The following is a 19,212-nucleotide window of genomic DNA, read 5'->3' as shown; positions in this document are numbered from 1 at the left end:
CACATCTGAGCCCGTTTTTTTGCACCAAAACCTGACATTGGCAACTACAGTGTCAGAGGTGCAAGAAGGTGATGGGAAGTAGTTTATTCATGATTACCACTATTCAAAGTATCTATAGAAGTGATTATTATGAGCACAGGACCAATAGAGAGCTAATACTGACGTTTAGGGAAGGTCCCTCGGGCCCGATGCAGTTGCAACCTCTGCACCCCCTGTTGCTACTCCCCTGGTTGGCACCGCAGCAGTATGTAGCCAGCATGGAAGGGGATTAGGCAGGTAGAACACACCTCACCCACAGTGATGTAGTTTGCTATGCCGCGCAGGAGGATTTCTCAGGCCCTACTGGGCCGATTTGCTCACTTTTTTTTGCAACACGCAGCTAGCACTTTGCTAGCTGCGTGTGCATCCGCCGCTCCGCACTCGATCGCCGCGCCATGCCGCCCCCCCTCCCCCCCAGACCCCGTGCGCTGCCTGGCCAATCAGTGCCAGGCAGCGTTGAGGGGTGGATCGGGACTCCCTTAGATATCACGTCGGTGATGTCATCCCGCCCCGTCGCCAACGGGATTTCCTGATCAAAGATCACTGGAGGCGATCGAAGCGGGTGGGGGGATGCCGCTACATGATTTAAAAAAAAAAAAAAAATAGTGCTGCGCTGCCCCCTGGCGGTTTCTGATAGACCGCCAGGGAGGTTAATACAAATCAGTAGTGCACCATACATGGACATACGGGTGATCAGAGGTGTGGTGGTGACGGTGGGTGCTGGGCACTGCTCGCTTGGCGGGTGTTTCACGCTGTGTCGCACTTCTACGGAGAAGCAGAGCAGAGCTTCCTGAGCTCCCATTCACCTTCATTAAAATCACGGTAAAAATCGCTGTGATTGCCACAATTGCGTACACAATTGCAGCGATTTTTACTGCGATTTTAATGAAAGTGAATGGGAGCGATTTTTTAACAAGCGCTAAGCAAGTGCTAATCAAATGCAAGTTCTCACAAAAGAGCTTATAGTGTGGACTTGGCCTTACAGGCTGGTTTCCAGCGTGTAGTCCTGCCTCCTTGCAGAAAAAGGCCTCTGCCTTTACTAGATCTGATATAGAAAAGGCCGGGGCAATTTTCTGCAAGGAAGCAGAGCTATATACTAGAACCCAGCTGATACAGGGTTCCAGTAAATCTTATTAACCACCCTGGCGTTCTATTAAGATCGCCAGGGCGGCTGCATGAGGGTTTTTTGTAAATAAAAAAAAAACTATTTCATGCAGCCAACTGAAAGTTGGCTGCATGAAAGCCCACTAGATGGCGCTCCGGAGGCATTCTTCTGATCGCCTCCGGCGGCCAAAAGTAACACGGAAGGCCGCAATGAGCAGCCTTCCGTGTTTGGCTTCTCCTGTCGCCATGGCGACGAGCGGAGTGACGTCATGGACGTCAGCCGACGTCCTGACGTCAGCCGCCTCCGATCCAGCCCTTAGCGCTGGCCGGAACTATTTGTTCCGGCTGCGCAGGGCTCAGGCGGCTGGGGGGACCCTCTTTCGCCGCTGCTCGCGGCGGATCGCCGCAGAGCGGCGGCGATCGGGCAGCACACGCGGCTGGCAAAGTGCCGGCTTCGTGTGCTGCTCTTTATTTGATCCAAATCGGCCCAGCAGGGCCTGAGCGGCACCCTCTGGCGGTAATGGACGAGCCGAGCTTGTCCATACCGCTAAGGTGGTTAAACAGACATTGGGCTCTATTCACAAAGCATTACTGCATTCAGTAATGCTCAAAACAGATGATTTTACTGATCACCTTCCAAAATTACAATTCACTAAGGCCCGGTTCACATCTGCGTTTTGAGCCAAAAGGATCCGGTGAGTGGATCTAGTGTCCGCTTCACCGAATCCGGATGGCTCGTCTGTGGCCCTGTTCACATAGTGAAAACGGATCTAATCAACGTTTGATCGGATTCCTTTTTTCACTCAGCAAATACATACCTAAGCTTCAGCAGCAGCCGGCGGTAGAGGCTTCCTCTTCTTCCGCTGTGACTACACAGCGTGTCATGTGACTAGTCACATGACGCTTCATGTAGTCACATGATGCAAAAGAAGACGGAAGCCTCTACCGCCAGCTGCTACGGAAGATTAGGTATATATAAACCCTCCCTAGCCCACCCGCCCGGCCGCTGCACCCTCCCGTCGCCAGATTTGCGTCGGCCCATGCCCCCGCGGAACGGTCCGTTTCTTCACTAGTGTGAAGAAACGTTCCGTTTCTCATTGCCCCCAATGCTGCTACATTTTTGTCCGGATCCGTTCTGCTAAGCAGAATGGTCCGGAAAATTAGGGCCTGCAGCAATGTTTAGGACAGGGGACCGGAACGTATCCGTACCAACGGACGCATGTGAATGGATCCATAGGTTACCATTGGATCCAATCACATCAGTCCCGTTTGTACAGTATATGTTCCGGTTACCAACTTGTGCGGTAATTACCTCAGGAAATGTCAAATGTTAATTCACAAAGATTTCCGCATTTAATTTACCAGCCAAAAGTGATCGGTATTTTTCTCCAGCTCACAGCAGCCGATAACTTGCTCTCCCCATGCTGTGCGGTAGATTTGACAGACAGCCTTTGGGGAGAGCCAGGCCGCCAATAGGGAGAGCCACACAGCCTCCTTCTCACTGTGATTGAAAGCGACAGGGATGCCGGCGGGTCTTTCAGTGTATCAAAACAGAAGAAGCTCTAAATTCTGGGGGCATCCCTTTAGATGTGCATTTTTGTATTCTAGCACACAGAAGAGCTCCCCTTGGTGGCTGCAGCACATCTAAAGGGATGACAGTATGCACAGGTCGGAAAAGCTCCGAGTCACACTGAGGGCTGGTGCACACCAGAGCGGTTCTGAAGCGTTTTTTAAAATGCTTGCAGGAAGAAAACCGCTTGGCTAATGAAAGTGAATGGGATGGTGCACACCAGAGCGGGTCATTTTTTCCACAAACGCAAACTCGGGGGCTGCAGCATTTTTTAGATTTCTGAGGCGTTTCTGCCATTGTGTTGGGATTCTAACTTTTAAATGGAACCTGAAATGGGGATTAGCAATAAAATATACATACCTGGGGCTTCATCCAGCCCCTCTGACCTAATCGCTCCCACGGCATCCTCTTCACCCTCTTAGTTTGCCCACAATTGGACCTGGAAAGTCCTCCAGTCCAGGACCAACTGCGCAACACACGACTCGGAAGCAAGCTTCCACCGTGTTCACTTCACCTGGAGCTTCTGCACATGCACAGTACTACTGTGATGGGAGCAAGACAGGGTAGGCGCCTGGCCGGACTGCACATGAGCCGACTGTCCCTGACTGGAGGGATCTCCGGGGCAGTTGCGGGCGAACACAGAGGGAGAAGAGGACTTTGTGGGAGCGATCAGGAGGAAAATGCTGCATTTTGCCGCTAATGGAAGTCTATGGGCTATAAGGCCCGGTTCACATCTGCGTTTTTGGCCAAAACGGATCTGGTGTCCGCTTCACCGGATCCGGATGGCTCAGTCCGTGGCCTGTTCACATAGTGAAAACGGATCTGAACAATGATTGATCGGATCTGTTTTGACTCAGCAAATACATACCTAATCTTGTGTAGCAGCCGGCGGTAGTGGCTTCCTCTACTTCCGCTGTGATTACACAGCGCGTCATGACACTAGTCACATGACGCGGAAGACGACGGAAGCCTCTACCGTCGGCTGCTGCACAAGATTAGGTATGTATTAAGCCTCCCTAGCCCACCCGCCTGGCTGCTGCACCTTCCCCTCACCCTCCCGTCGCTCAGGATCGCGTCGGCCCATGCCCCCATCCCCCATGGAATGGTCCTTTTCTTCACTAGTGTGAAGATACGTTCCGTTTCCCATTGCCCCCAATGCTGCAGTATTTTTTTCCGGATCCGTTCCACTAGGCAGAACGGTCCGGAAATTAGGGCCTGGGGCATTTTTTGGATCCAGGAGCCGGTTAACATTGGATCCATTCACATCCATTCCGTTTACACAGTTTACGTTCCACTTAAGGCCTGTACACACTGCTGCGCTTTTAAAATCGCATGCGATTTTTAAATCGCAAGCCTTCCTGAGAATAGGAAAAGCGCATCGCACCAGTGTGTACAGGTCTCCACGATTTTCATTATTTTTCAAAAGACCTTGCAATTAAAAAGCGCAGCGCAAGCGCAGCAGTGTGTACAGGCCCTTTCGTTGCGGGAAAAAACGCAGATGTGAACCGGGCCTAAGTGTAAAATACCGAATTAGGTATTTTACTGACCAAAAGGATTTGACCAACCTGCCCTTAGGCCTTGCTCACAACTAAAATCGTGATAGCTGAGCCCATCGTTTTGCGATTTTGTGTGTTTTTTTCCCCCTCCTAGCGCTTACCTTCATGCTACGCTTTTTTCTAAAGCGCTTTTGCAGAGCGATTTGTTTTTTTCACTTCCTGACGCAAGTCGGGAAGAGAACTCTTTGACCCGGAAAAGAATAAATACAATGTATTTATTCTTAAAAGCGCAAACGCAATCGCAGCATAAAGCGATTTTGTGAGCATTTTGCATTTTTCCTATACATTCCATTGTATCAAAATCGCCCTAAATATGGTACATACAGCACTTTGCTGAGCAGAAAGCAGACAAAACACGCTGATATGAACTATCCCGTAAAGATTCATTGCACAAGCGATTTTAGGGCGTTTTTTTCCCCTAACACAAAACACCCTAGGTGTGAACAAGCCCTCAGTGAATAGAGCCCAATATAACTCCAAGTCAATCACACTGCTGTGAAATCAAAAAGTAGCAACACTGATTGACAATCAATTTCACCTGCTGTTGTGCAAATGGGCCATAGAAAACAGGTGTAATTGATAAGCAATTAGCAAAACATCTCCAATAAAGGAGTGGCTCTGCAGGTGGTGACCACTTCTCAATTCCTATGGTTTCTGGCTGATGGTTTGGTCCCTTATGAACGGAGCAGTGCTGTTCGGCGCTGCTAGATTTGGGCGCAGCAGACGCCACCATAGACTATAAAGGGAATGACAACTGAGCAGCGCTCAGTAATGTCGGTGCCATCAGAAGACGGAGCCGAGGTTGCTTAAAAAAACACAATAATTCTGCCTCCAGCAATCGCTGGAAGCCGAATTATATCATTCCCCCACTATCCATGGCGGCCTGGAGGTGGAATAGTAATTAATACGGCCCGGACTTGTGCAGAAGCAGGATCAGCCATAAACCGGCTGTATCCTGCGCCCAAGTCTACCGGCGCCGATTTCAAATGTATGCACTTATGAATGCTGACGGTACTTTCACTCTAGTGGTAGCATGAGACGGAGTCTACAACCTACACACGTGGCTCAGGTAGTGCAGCCCATCTAGAATGGTACATCAACGCAAGCGGTGGCAAGAAGGTTTGCTGTGTCTGTCAGTGTAGTGTCCAGAGCATGGAGGCGCTACCAGGAGACAGGCCAGTACATCTGGAGGCCGTAAGGGGGCAACAACCCAGCAGCACCACCACTACCTCCACCTTTGTGCAAGGAGGAGCACTGCAAGAGCCCTGCAAAATGACCTCCAGTGGGCCGCAAATGTGCATGTGTCTGCTCAAACTGTCAGAAACAGACTCCATGAGGGCGGTATGAGGGTCCGACATCCAAAGGTGGGAGTTGTGCTTACAGCCCAACACCGTACATTTATCAGAGAACACCAAGATTGGCAAATTCGCCACTTGACAACCTGTACTCTTCACAGATGAAAGCAGGTTCACACAGAGCATATGTGACAGACATGACAGAGTATGGAGACGCCGTGGAGAACATTCTGATCATCCCTAATTGTAGCTCCATATCTGTGCTGTGTAGCTCCAGCACTGGAGCTTCTGCTGTACTTGCTTCTCCTCTGAAGGAGGAATCAGTAAGTAAAGTGTACTCAAGGCAAACCTTGGCTACAAAAATAAATCCTTATCTAAGAAGAGGGAAGGCCTCTGGATCCTACAGAGGTTTTCTATGCCATCCTCCAGTTCTGAGTGCAGACACCCTGAATATTGCAGATAAGGGCTTGTCTGTAGGAACCCTTATGGCTGCACTCATCTTTAAAAATGAGTGTGACTGTACTACACCTGTATGAGTATGGCAGCCTCTGTGCAGTAAGCTAGAGTCATACTCGTGCCAGAAGAAAAGCGCAGTCCCAATAGTAAAGAGGGTCCTGGGCAGTGGTGGAGGACTAGAGGACAGAGGGGTAAGCTTCTGGAGAATCAAAATCCAGAAGTACTCATAAGTATTTACTTTTTACATATTTGACAACACGAAAAACATAGGCAAACTCCCAGCTAGCACATTTCTACCTTATATCTGATCAGCAGATGCCTGTCGGCCAATCAGGTGCAATGGTATATACCCTTTGTTTGCCGTATCGAATCTAGCAGGAATTGCATGAATTGCATAAATTTAGCAGCATTCAGGTGGGAGGCTTCGGTCGGACGTAATTGTAGATTACGTCACTCAGCAGGGACACCGCATGCAGGTACAGCCCCCACTTGGTTCCCTCCCTAACCACTCACCTATCAACCACATCCTGGAAACTGCAAAAAGAAATTGAAAACCACAACACTGGTTCACATGACAGTCAGGGGGCCCGGAATCTGCCACAGTCCGGGACCCCTAAACTACCATGCGATACCCAGAGGAAAATACAGGTGAGCCCTGGACCTCTCACCACCAGGGGAATCACCCTCACTTCCTCTGAACTGAATGCTGATGCAAAACACGAAAAGCAAATTCACACTCCCAGCTAGCACATTCCTACCTTATATCTGATCAGCAAACGCCTGCCAGCCAAATGGTGTATACCATTGCACCTAACTGGCCGACCGGCGTCCGCTGATCAGAAAGGTCCAGGGCTCACCTGTATCTCCCTCTGGGTATCGCATAGTAGTTTAGGGGTCCCGGTCTGTGGCAGTCGTGTGCACCATTGTTTTGTGGTTTTACGATTGACACCTCAGGTTCTCTTTAAAGAATACCAGAGCCGAAGGTATATGTTGTGTGAGAGGTGGTATAAGTAAATACTTACTGCACCTTCTGCTCCCCTCCATCACTCGCCATTCCCCTGCAGCAAGGCCCGTTCTGACAAGCCGACCTGGGTGACTCACGTAACCTATGACCCGGATATACTGCACCAAGCATGTGCAGTATCAGGATGGGCCTTGGTGCAGGAGAACAACGGGTGATGGAGGGGATTGGAAGGTGCGGTATTTCCTTATACCATTCCACCCACAACATATTCTAAATTAAACTGAGCCCTTCGGCTCTGGTATCCTTTAACCCCTTGCCGATCGCTCCACGCCGATTGCTGTGAATGCGGCAGCAGCCCCAGGACCACTACATGCCCATAGCTATGAAGTACTGGGGCAGGGTTTTGCAGGAGATCGCGCACGCATCTCCACTACGCCATCAGTCTCCCAGCTGCGATCGCCGCTAGGAGACTGTTAACCACCCTGGCGTTCTGATTAAATCGCCAGGGTGGCTGCGGGAGGGTTTTTTTTAAATAAAAAAAAAAACTATTTCATGCAGCCAACTGAAAGTTGGCTGCATGAAAGCCCACTAGAGGGCGCTCCGGAGGCGTTCTTCCGATCGCCTCCGGCGCCCATAATAAACAAGAAAGGCCGCAATGAGCGGCCTTCCTTGTTTTGCTTATATCGTCGCCATAGCGACGAGCGGAGTGACGTCATGGACGTCAGCCGACGTCCTGACGTCAGCCGCCTCCGATCCAGCCCTTAGCGCTGGCCGGAACTGTTTGTTCCGGCTACGCTGGGCTCGGGCGGCTGGGGGGACCCTCTTTCGCCGCTGCACGCGGCGGATCGCCGCGCTGCAGCGGCGATCAGGCAGCACACGCGGCTGGCAAAGTGCCGGCTGCGTGTGCTGCTTTTTATTTCATTAAAATCGGCCCAGCAGGGCCTGAGCGGCAGCCGCTGGCGGTGTTGGACGAGCTGAGCTCGTCCAGACCGCTCAGCTGGTTAATAGGCTGAAGCCTATGACAGTCATTCGCGCGGATTGGCTGGCGGAGGGAGGGTCAGTTAAGAAAAGGGGAAATTACATAATTAAACAAATATTTGTTAGAAAAAGAAAAAAAAACACGGGGAGCGATCACAGCCCACCAGCAGAAAGATCCGTTGGTGGGCAGAAAAGGGGCGAGGGGTGAATCACTTCTTTGCAGAATTGTATGGCCCTGCAGTGAGCCCTTAAAGCTGCAGTGGCCTATTTTGTAAAAATATAGCCTGGTTGCCGGGGGGGGGGGGGGGGGGGTATTAAGCCCGTGGTCCTTAAGTTGTTAAAGAGGAGGTCAAAGGGGGGGGGGGGGGGGATGTACATAATTGGGGCTTCCCCCAGCCCCTGGAAGCCTTCCTGTGACCTCGCCGCAGCTACACTCCCAGCGGGTGGCCCAGGGTCCCCTCCGTTGCAGATGCCGAGCTTGCCAGGTCGCATCTACTGCACCGCTCGCGATCCTGCTGACATGGTCTTGAGTGTTCTGCGCAGGCACAGCAGGCACGCCTATGCAGAACACACCAGACTACATGAGCGCAATCGCGAGCGGAACTCTTCGCATATGTCTTTATAGGATTACAAATTGTGATAAAAGTATTCTTTTTAGTCAAAAAACTGTATGACTTATTTTCTTTTACCATTCATTATACGGTTTAACATAATAAAAAAATACTTTTATTACAATTATTATTATTATAAATATACATACCCAGATGCCAGTCACTTATCCACACACTCTATATCAGCACATTACCCACATACAATAAACACTATTTACTACTTGCATGAGCGCTATATGCACACGTACTATACATTTATCCACACTGTAAGCACATGGACTGTACACTTACCTGTGCGCATGGACAATACATGTATTCATACACTGTACGCACATGCAATACCCACTTACCAGCACATTGCTAGCCCCACCACCCAAAAAACTCCCAGAAAAAGCTCAATAAAACATATAATTGGCATTTTTAATCTCTGCAGAATCAGAAACAAGCTAACATGACAATTAACGCCAAAATGAATATCGTACGAATAAAAATCTGAAAAAAAAATGTAGGTTCCTTAGGCTGTCATCTGTGCAAACGCAACATTTACAAACACATAAAAGTCTACCCGGGCAAGCGATATGCAATTAATTTACTTACAACCAATTGCCTTCTTATGTTATCCAGCACAAGGAAGGGCACATGAAGTTACGCTGTGACCTCACTTCCGCCCTCTTTGTGCCCCCGCCTATCCCTTTACTCTATTATATTTTGCGTAATAATATTTCCGGTGTTCACTATTCTTCCTTCCTAGTTCCTACTTCCTACACTGTTCTACGGGCACACTTTCCTGAGCTACATTGTACTACTATGTAGTTTGGGGATCAGCACAGTGGATAGCGGCGGTGCTTACCTTCTTTACATTATAGGCAGTGGTGGCGGCGCGAAGGGAGGGGGTACAGCAGCACCGTAATAGCACCAGCATACCTCCCAACTTTTGAAGATGTGAAAGAGGGACACTTAAGCCACGCCCCCTGTGTGGCCTTAAGCCACACCCCTGCCTTTGCAAGAGGGCGACAATGGAAGTGAGTTTGCGGGGAGGGTGCCAGTGGGTGGGAGAGGGTGACACTGGGTGGAAATGAGGTTGCCAGTGGGTAGGAGGAGGGTGTCGACAGGGTGCCTGGGGCAGGGACAGGGTGCAGGGGCCAGGGTGCAGGGACTGGGTGCCTGGAGCAGGGACAGGGTGCCTGGAGCAGGGTGCTTGGGGCAGGGACAGGGTGCCTGGAGTAGGATGCTTGGGGCAGGGACAGGGTGCAGGGACTGGGTGCCTGGAGCAGGGACAGGGTGCCTGGAGCAGGGTGCTTGGGACAGGGTGCAGGGACTGGGTGCCTGGAGCAGGGACAGGGTGCCTGGAGCAGGGACAGGGTGCCTGGAGCAGGGACAGGGTGCCTGGAGCAGGGTGCAGGGACTGGGTGCCTGGAGCAGGGTGCAGAGACTGGGTGCCTGGTGCAGGGACAGGTTGCCTGGTGCAGGGACTGGGTGCAGGGACAGGGTGCCTGGGGCAGGGACTGGGTGCCTGGGGCAGGGACTGGGTGCCTGGAGCAGGGTGCAGGGACTGGGTGCCTGGAGCAGGGGCCAGGCATTGGGTGCCTGGGGCAGGGGCCAAGAGCAGGGTGCCTGGGACAGGGGCCAAGAGCAGGGTGCCTGGGACAGGGGCCAAGAGCAGGGTGCCTGGGACAGGGGCCAAGAGCAGGGTGCCTGGGACAGGGGCCAAGAGCAGGGTGCCTGGGACAGGGGCCAAGAGCAGGGTGCCTGGGACAGGGGCCAAGAGCAGGGTGTCTGGGAAAGGGGGGGTGCCTGGGGCAGGGTACACTGACACTGGGGAAGGGTGCCTGGGGAAGGAGGGTGCAGGGTGCCTGGGGAAGGAGGGTGCAGGGGCCAGGGTGCCTGGGGAAGGGTGCAGGGGCCAGGGTGCCTGGGGAAGGGTGCAGGGTGCCTGGTGAGGGGCAGGGTGCCTGGGGAAGGGTGCCTGGTGAGGGGCAGGGTGCCTGGTGAGGTACAGGGTGCCTGGGGCCAGGGTGCCTGGTGAGGGGCAGGGTGCCTGGTGAGGGGCAGGGTGCCTGGTGAGGTACAGGGTGCCTGGGGCCAGGGTGCCTGGTGAGGGGCAGGGTGCCTGGTGAGGTACAGGGTGCCTGGGGCCAGGGTGCCTGGTGAGGGGCAGGGTGCCTGGGGCAGGGTGCCTGGTGAGGTACAGGGTGCCTGGGGCCAGGGTGCCTGGTGAGGGGCAGGGTGCCTGGGGCAGGGTGCCTGGTGAGGGGCAGGGTGCCTGGTGAGGTACAGGGTGCCTGGTGAGGGGCAGGGTGCCTGGTGAGGGGCAGGGTGCCTGGTGAGGTACAGGGTGCCTGGGGCCAGGGTGCCTGGTGAGGGGCAGGGTGCCTGGTGAGGGGCAGGGTGCCTGGTGAGGTACAGGGTGCCTGGAGCCAGGGTGCCTGGGGCAGGGTGCCTGGTGAGGGGCAGGGTGCCTGGTGAGGTACAGGGTGCCTGGGGCCAGGGTGCCTGGTGAGGGGCAGGGTGCCTGGTGAGGGGCAGGGTGCCTGGTGAGGGGCAGGGTGCACTGACACTTGGTGGGTAGGGGGTTGTCAGTGGAGGGGGTGGGGAGGAGGGTGCCACTATTAGGTCTGTGGGGGGGGGGGGGCCTGGGCAGATAATGGAGGCGGAAAAACTGATCGAGGCTCCAGCCGCGGTAATGGAGGGATGCGGGAGCTGCACTGCTTCCTCCCTCGCTCTGAATACCCCCCTATTGTATGTCTGTGTCCCCCCCCCCCCCCCTGTAGGCAGAGTGAGCGCAGCGGAGCGGGCAGTCGGGTCCTCTTACCGCTGATGCACGCCGTACACTGGCCTCAATTCACGGAGCATTATCAAACGTTTATCAAACACTTTATCAAACGTTTGATAATTTACCTCATGGGTAAAATCTCATTTTAAATTCACTAAGGTGTTATATATTTATCGAAAGTTTTACCGATAAAACGTTCAACAAATATATAACACCTTAGTGAATTCAAAATGAGATTTTACCCATGAGGTAAATTATCAAACGTTTGATAAAGTGTTTGATAAACGTTTGATAATGCTCCGTGAATTGAGGCCACTGTCTCTGGCATCCGATCTCCATGTGCTTCCTGTGACATCATAGTAAACAGGAAGCACATGGAGATCGGATGCCAGAGACAGTGTACGGCGTGCATCAGAGCGGTAAGAGGACCCGACTGCCCGCTCCGCTGCGCTCACTCTGCCTACAGGGGGGGGGGACACAGACATACAATAGGGGGGTATTCAGAGAGAGGGAGGAAGCAGTGCAGCTCCCGCATCCCTCCATTACCGCGGCTGGAGCCTCGATCAGTTTTTCCGCCTCCAAATGCCAGCCCAGCGTCGGGATTCAAGAGGGGGGGCCCGGGACAGCGGGAGGGCCCCCCCAAATCGGGAGAATCCCGACGAAGACGGGACGGTTGGGGGGTATGGCACCAGTGCTCCAACAAACTAGCGCACATCGTTAAAATAAAGCATACAAGTGATATGCCCTGCTTGTGTGGAAGTAATGTGAATAACATTGTCGAAATACCATATATTTAAACACGCTTTCAGCAGTGTCATAGCTATAGGGGATGTAGTAGTAGCGACTGCACCAGTTCCCCTTGACCAGAGGGCCCCCTTAATCTTACTAGCTTTTTAATGGTGCTATGTTGGTTATGAACACCGCCATATGTGCACTGCATAGTAGTAATCCTTAACAAATTGTTTCCTTGATCTTACACTTCTCTGATGCTGAAACTGTCCTTGTTAGGTTTTGGGGCTTCATGTCAATATAAAATGCATGTGGACCCCAAGTTCTTCAGCTACGCCACTGCCTATCGGTGCTAATGTGAGCAGCGGGCACATGAAGAGAGAGCGGGCTCCATATGTTGCCGCTATCCACACAACGCATGTACTTACTGACGAGATCCATACGGCGATACATGCAGCGCGTGGATCGCAGCAACATAAGTATTGTAACTTGCTCTCCCTCTGCATGCACCTACTACTCTGCCCTGCCTTCCACGCAGCTCTACCCCACTTCGCCTGCCACCTCGCCCGCTTGCACTACCTATACTGGAGGCACTTAAACCTAGCTACCTATACTGGGGGCACCTATAGCTGGCTATCTATACTGAGGGCAGCTATGCCTGGCTACCTAAACTGCAGGCACCTGTCTATGTATACTAGGGACACCTATAGCTGGCTACCTAGACTGGAGGCACCTATGCCTAGCTACTTATACTGGGGGCACCTTAACCTAGCTACCTATACCGGGGGCCTTTATAGCTGGCTATCTATACTGGGGGCACCTATGTCTGGCTACCTATACTTAGGACACCTATGCCTGGTTACCTATACTGGCTCACCTATGCCTGGCTACCTATACCGGGGGGCACCTATGCCTGGCTACCTATACTGGGGGCACCTATGCCTGGCTACCTATACTGGGGGCACCTATACCTGACTACCTATACTGGTGGCACATCTGGCCACCAATCCTAGGGAAGGGGCTTATACTTATGGGACATCTGGCTACCTTATGGTCGATGGCTACCACAGGACTAGATCCAGCACCTGCATAGCACCCTCAATAAAAAAAATCCTGGAACCGCCCCTGATTGGAGGCATGATGAACTGGTCACATATGGAGTTCCCACCATACCTGACTTCAGTCCCATATTGGGTAGCAGCGTCCCTCAGTGTCACAGCAACCACGGACACTGTGGCAGTACACGGTGGCACACACATTGGAACCTCCATTTCCCCCTCCAACTTAGTGGCCAAAGCATCTGTTGCCCCTGCTCAGCCATGGGTAACTCACCCGCCCCAAAAGGCACTCTGTTCATCAGCATTTGTATGCCCATAAAATCATGTATTGTCAAAATACTATGATTTTGTAGCAGTGTATATGACAGAAGATAGATCGAGAACTATAACCAATAAAATAAATTACCTATCGATTTAATCTACAAAGTTGGGCTGGAAGATTATTTTATTTATACTGGAATGTTGATCATAGAATATATGCTATTCAACCACTTCACCACTGAGGGTTTTTTCCCCTAATGTTAGGTACACACGATACTGTTTTCTGACAGATTTACTGTCAGATCGACGATTTCCAACAGGTCCGATCTGATTTCCATTCGATTTTCCATAGAAATGAACAGAAAATTGATTGTAAACTTGATCGGAAATCAGATTGGACTTGTTGGAAATCGTTCATCTGACAGTAAATTTCATCGCTCCTCCCTTTGATTCGCTAATAACTTAATCACTACTTATCACAACAAAATAATCTATATCTTGTTTTTTTCGCCACTAGTTAGGCTTTGTTTGGTTGGTACATTTCGCTAAGAATTATTTTATTCTAAATGCATTTTAACGGGAATAACAAATAAATGGAAAAAAATAATTATAAGTATTCGGCTATTATAGTTTTAATATAATACTTGCTACCATAATTAAAACTTGTGTGTTTTATTTGTCCCAGTTATTACACCGTTTAAATTATGTCCCTATCGCAATGTATGGCCACAATATTTTATTTGGAAATAACAGTTTTGCATCCATCACTATTTACAAGCCCATATTTTCAAAAATAACAGTAATATACCCTCTTGACATACATATTAAAAAAAAAGTTCAGTCCCTAACTATTAATGTTTTTTTATTATCATTTTTTATTTTTTTATGCAAAAGTTTTATTTGGCTATTTATGGGAGAGTGTTGGAGGTTAGGAGGCCACAAGATGTCCTCACATTTTTTCTTCCCACTGCATACTAATAGTACGCAAACTGAAAGTAATGTGTTCATGTGTAATTAAGTTTGTTCGGTACTTATCCGTTAGCCGGGCGCATCCTCTAGGTGGTGACAAAACTCCACCAGAGTTACATCTTTCCCTACTATCCATGTTGGCCTGGAGGGGGAATAGTAATTAGCGCCACCTGCCGGATGCGCCCGGCTAACGGATAAGTACCGTTTGTTCTTATTGATGTCGGTGATCATTGACACGGGGACTTAGGTCAATGAATGGGAACTGCATACCCATTCATTGATCTCCCTTCTAACAATCAGCATCAAGAATGCGCATGGGAGAGAGCGGGAGGCATATATCTACGCCCCTGGGATGGGAACAGCCTTCCTGCAGGGCGTAGATATACTACTGCTAACGTGGCTAGTGGTTAAACATATGATATTAGAATCAGAATCGTTTTGTTTTGTCAAGCATGACTGAATCATGCCCAGAATTGGGTTTTATAAAATATACAGTCTACTGCTCAAAAACTAAAGGGAACACTTAAATAACACCATGTATCCCCAAGTCAATCACACTTCTGTGAAATCAAACTGTCCACTTCGGTAGCAACACTGATTGACAATCAATTTCAAATGCTGTTGTGCATATGAAATAGACAACAGGTGGAAATGATAGGTAATTAGCAAGACATCCCCAATAAAAGAGTGCTGCAGGTGGTGACCACAGACCACTTCTCAGTTCCTATGCTTTCTGGCTGATGTTTTGGTCACTTTTGAATGCTGGCAGAGCTTTCACTCTAGTGGTAGCATAAGAAAGAGTCTACAACCCACACAAGTGGTTCAGGTAGTGCACATCAATGTGAGCTGTGGCAACTGGCAAGGTGGTTTGCTATGTCTGTCAGTGTAGTGTCCAGAGACTCCCCTTTGTTTCCAGGTACAATGCCTGCAGCCAGGCCATTGTACGGCAGCATTGGGGTCTCTTACAAAATGCCTTTCCGCAAGCTCCTGAGTTTAAATATCCACGCATGTTATCATTTAAAGGAGTGGTCCGTGGAAATTTAAAATAAAAAATCCACTCCCTGGGCTTCCTCCAGCCCCTGGCATCCGTCCTGTGCCCTCACTGCAGCTCTGGTGGCTCCCAGACCCTCTGGTGGAGAAGCCGACCTCGCCAGGTCGGCTTCTGCGTTGGCTTCCTCTGCGCTCCAGCGTGCGATTAACTGGTCGTGCTGATGTCATCTGGACTGTACAGCTCAGGCGCAGTAGCTCTGCGCCTGCGTTGTACAGTCCAGATGACTTCAGCGCGACTCTGAGAGCCGTTCGCGCAGGTGCAGTAGGAATCCTGCACCGGAGGGGACCCAGGACCACCAGCGTGGAGCGGAGCTGCGACGTGGGCACAGAACGGCTGGCAGGGGCTGTAGGAAGTCCCAGGTAAGTGGATTTTTTTATTTCCAAAGTCCTCGGATGTGTCCTTTAAGAGAGCCCTTACTGTTAGAGATAAGATTCAGACCTGTTTTACGTGGACTGTGGGGCAGAGTGGTCGGAAGGGTACTTTTCCTTGTTTAGGATGTCATATGTGCAGCTTCATTTTGAAGGGGGAAAAGTTCAGGCATCTGTCTAAGGAAACAGAGTTTTGTACACGTGGTCTGTACACGTGTGATTCCTTCTATGTAGTTTATCTACTGAAATGCCCTTGCGGTCTGTTATATGTTGGAGAGACCACACAACGGTTGCGTGAACGGATCTCCTCACACAAGTCTGCCATTAGGGCCGGGAACATATCTCAATCAGTTTCGGCCCATTTTGCCCGATTCCTCCACTGTATAACACAGCTACGTGTTCAGGTCATTCATGGTGTCCCCATCCATTTCAGGGGGGATAGAGAAAAGGAATGACTTATGCTGGGAATACACGGTTCGTTTTTGCCTTCGTTTAAACCTTCGTTTCGATTGTGCCTTTTGTCCTTTTCGATCCCGAAATAATCAGTCATACGGTTAATATCACCACCCACGGTTTAGTTTTTTTTTCCGATTCTGATGGTTTCGTTTTTCCAATGATCGAAGGCTGCAAAGAAACGAAACGAAAATCCCTTTTTACAGGGACGGACTAGCAAAAACGAATGTATAATCGATCTGAACAGCCATCAAGCCTACCAATGGCTCGATTAGATGGATAAAGAGAGATAATATCAAACATGTTCGATCACTAGTCGTTCGTTTTTGGGGTCTATTAATCGAAACTATAATGAGATTATGACTATTTTCACATACGTTTTCAACACTCGATTCGTTTACCGAACGAATCGAAGGTTTAAACGAAGGCAAAAACGAACCGTGTATTCCCAGCATTAGACATGAAGTGGGTTGGATCTGGGGATTGGGTACCCTGGGAGGAGGCGGGCTCAACCAAGATTATGACTTATCTTTTTGCATTTAATTGGGTTCATTGTTTACCTATGGATAAGGCCTCTTTGTGATTATGTGCACTGAGTGATACCGTGTTGGCAGTGTGCTGACTGCTTGGTCCAGTTGTGTGTGTTTCCCTTATGAATTACACTATGACTACTCTGGGGGTTGCTGTTTATGGTGATTTATTCCCCTTCATTGCTTTTGTATACTCTACACCAACTCCACTGTTGAGCAATGTTTGTGGTTTTTTATTTGTCATTCTTTCATGTGTATTTGTACTACATCACAGTATTGACATCTTAGTATGGCCGGCCACAACGTTTGTGGATGTCTGCCGAAGTTTCTCCTTATGTGCCGGTTTTGTTTGTTTTTTGGTCACTTAGCAACTTGCAGGATGTTGTTTCCTGCTAGTGTACATCGGATTGTGGCCTCTGTCATTTCCGCTTTTGTTAGCGGTCTTTCACGTACCTTTTTCTGCGTTACCATGATGACAATACGCATTGGCATACGTACACGCATCTGACGTCATGACGCTTGTGTGACATTGACGGCGGCAGCGGTTTGTTTCAGTGATGCTCACCGGATGCTGTCACGAGTAATTATGAGTGATTACTCGTGATTCAAATAAGGTGTAATTGGCGAAGGAGGAAGTGAGCCTATGTGAGGCTTGCAACATGACCAATAGGATGCGTGCAAGCTCTTTGGAACGCAGGGCGGACGGCGGAATTATGGGTAAATAACCCCTTGTATCCCTGCCGCACATTTGCACCAATTAAACCTTATTTGAATCACGAGTAATCACTATTTATTACTCGTGACAGCATCCGGTGAGCATCACTGGTTTGTTTATTCTGGCGTCTCGCTGTTCCCATTGCCCTCTAGGAGATTGGGAGGAGCGTTTTGACTGTGATGTAATTCCCCATCAGGTCCTCTCTGGCTGGTGATTGCTGATTGGTCAGTATGGGTCTGATGCTTTTCAAATTCTGCTGTGTCAACGGCTAGTGATTTTCATACCTGTTTCCCATCAGTGTAGAATGGTAGATGATACAGCACAGCCGTATTCTGTGAGGGAATTTCCCCCCTCCACTCATGGCTGAGTCTGCCGTCAGAATTGCCGTCAGAAAAATGTGAAAGGAATTAGATAACAGTAATCAAATAGATAAGCAGTGAAATGTATACACCAGTACTTAGCAGCACTTCCCAAACATTTTCTATCTCAATTGAAATAAACATGTTAATCGATATTGTCCCTTTAAAGGACATAAAGGACATAAACATGATTGCAAGAAGAGGTTTAATACATCTATATTGATCTATATCCTTTTCAGTGATCCAACAACAGGTGAAACTGTTGGACATGGCTCCTGTGTGTGTACACTAATTTTTTTATAGGCTAATCCATTGTGCAATTGTTTCTTTCAGCTGGACCATAAAGGGGGTTAACTGACAGCTACCTTAAAGGAAATGTCCGAGGATTGAACCACTTTAGGACCACAGGCTTTACCGCCCCTAAAGACTAGGCCATTTTTCACAAAAATGGCCACAACAGATTTAAGGCCTAGCTGCAGGGCCGCACAACTCAGCACACACGTAATCCCCCCCCTTTTCTCCCCACTAACAGAGCTTTCTGTTGGTGGGGTCAGATCGCCCCCCAGATGTTTGAGTATTTTTTAGTAAATATTTATTTGTTTTTTTTTAAATTACATTTCCTTTTTTTTCTTTACATTTTAATACCCCTCCCTCCTCCCATCAGCCTATCACTGCCGACCACTCCTGTGTCCCCCAGGGGGACAGCCGAGTCACACGGCTGTCCCCAGTACAGCACTGCTGTAGATCGCAGCGCTGTACTAACTAAATATACAGCGCCGTCTAACAGTCTCCGAGCGGCAATCGCCGCTGGGAGACTGAGGGTGGAGCAGAGCACCGCCTTCCAAGTGGAGATGCGCGAGCATCAGCGCACGCGATCTCTTGCAAAACCCAGCCCCAGGTCTTGACGCCAATTGGCGTTGGGCGGTCCTGGGGCTGCTGCCGCGAATACGCCCATTGTCGTTATGTAGTTGTAGTCCTGTACCCTCGCCACAGCTCCGGTGACCCGGGATCCCCTCCATTGGAGATGTCGGGACACTGCAGCTGCAGCTAGGGCACAGGACGGCTACCAGGGGCTGGAGGAAGCCCCGGGTAAGCAGATCTTTTTTTATTTAAATCCTCAGACATTTCCTTTAAGGCAATTTCTTGCCTGGCCGCGAACAGTCTCCCAGATAAACATTTTGGTGTAGGAATGAAGTCCTTCATCCTGTATTATACCCAGCAAACACGAGGAGGGGTTTAGAGTAACTGGACAGCCCATCCTGTCGAGAAGGAAGGCCTCAACCCGTAGACACTCCCAGATTACATAAAACAGGGGATGGGAATCTACTTCACACTTGGGGCAGGTTCTGTTTATGTATTTGTGTGAATTGTAT

At 49.9% G+C, this 19,212-nt stretch overlaps 1 protein-coding gene across 3 annotated transcripts in view; it reads right to left on the bottom strand.

The window, feature by feature from the left end:
* Positions 1-9,506, bottom strand: part of TFB1M (transcription factor B1, mitochondrial) — a 247,821-nt gene extending 238,315 nt beyond the window's left edge. For 2 of the 3 annotated variants that reach the window (XM_068231877.1, XM_068231879.1), the window contains exon 1: positions 9,424-9,506. In XM_068231877.1, coding sequence (XP_068087978.1) covers positions 9,424-9,495 — 72 coding nt within the window. In that variant the 5' untranslated portion in view covers positions 9,496-9,506. Of the gene's footprint in view, positions 1-9,170; positions 9,250-9,423 lie in introns of those variants that run through there. The other variant, XM_068231878.1, reaches the window with a different exon arrangement.
* Between the last annotated feature and the right edge of the window lie 9,706 nt (positions 9,507-19,212).

Source organism: Hyperolius riggenbachi, chromosome 4, assembly GCF_040937935.1.
Source record: "Hyperolius riggenbachi isolate aHypRig1 chromosome 4, aHypRig1.pri, whole genome shotgun sequence".
Lineage (NCBI taxonomy): Eukaryota > Metazoa > Chordata > Amphibia > Anura > Hyperoliidae > Hyperolius > Hyperolius riggenbachi.
The sequence above is the reverse complement of the archived record's forward strand: the minus strand, read 5'-3'. Positions and strand labels throughout refer to the sequence as shown.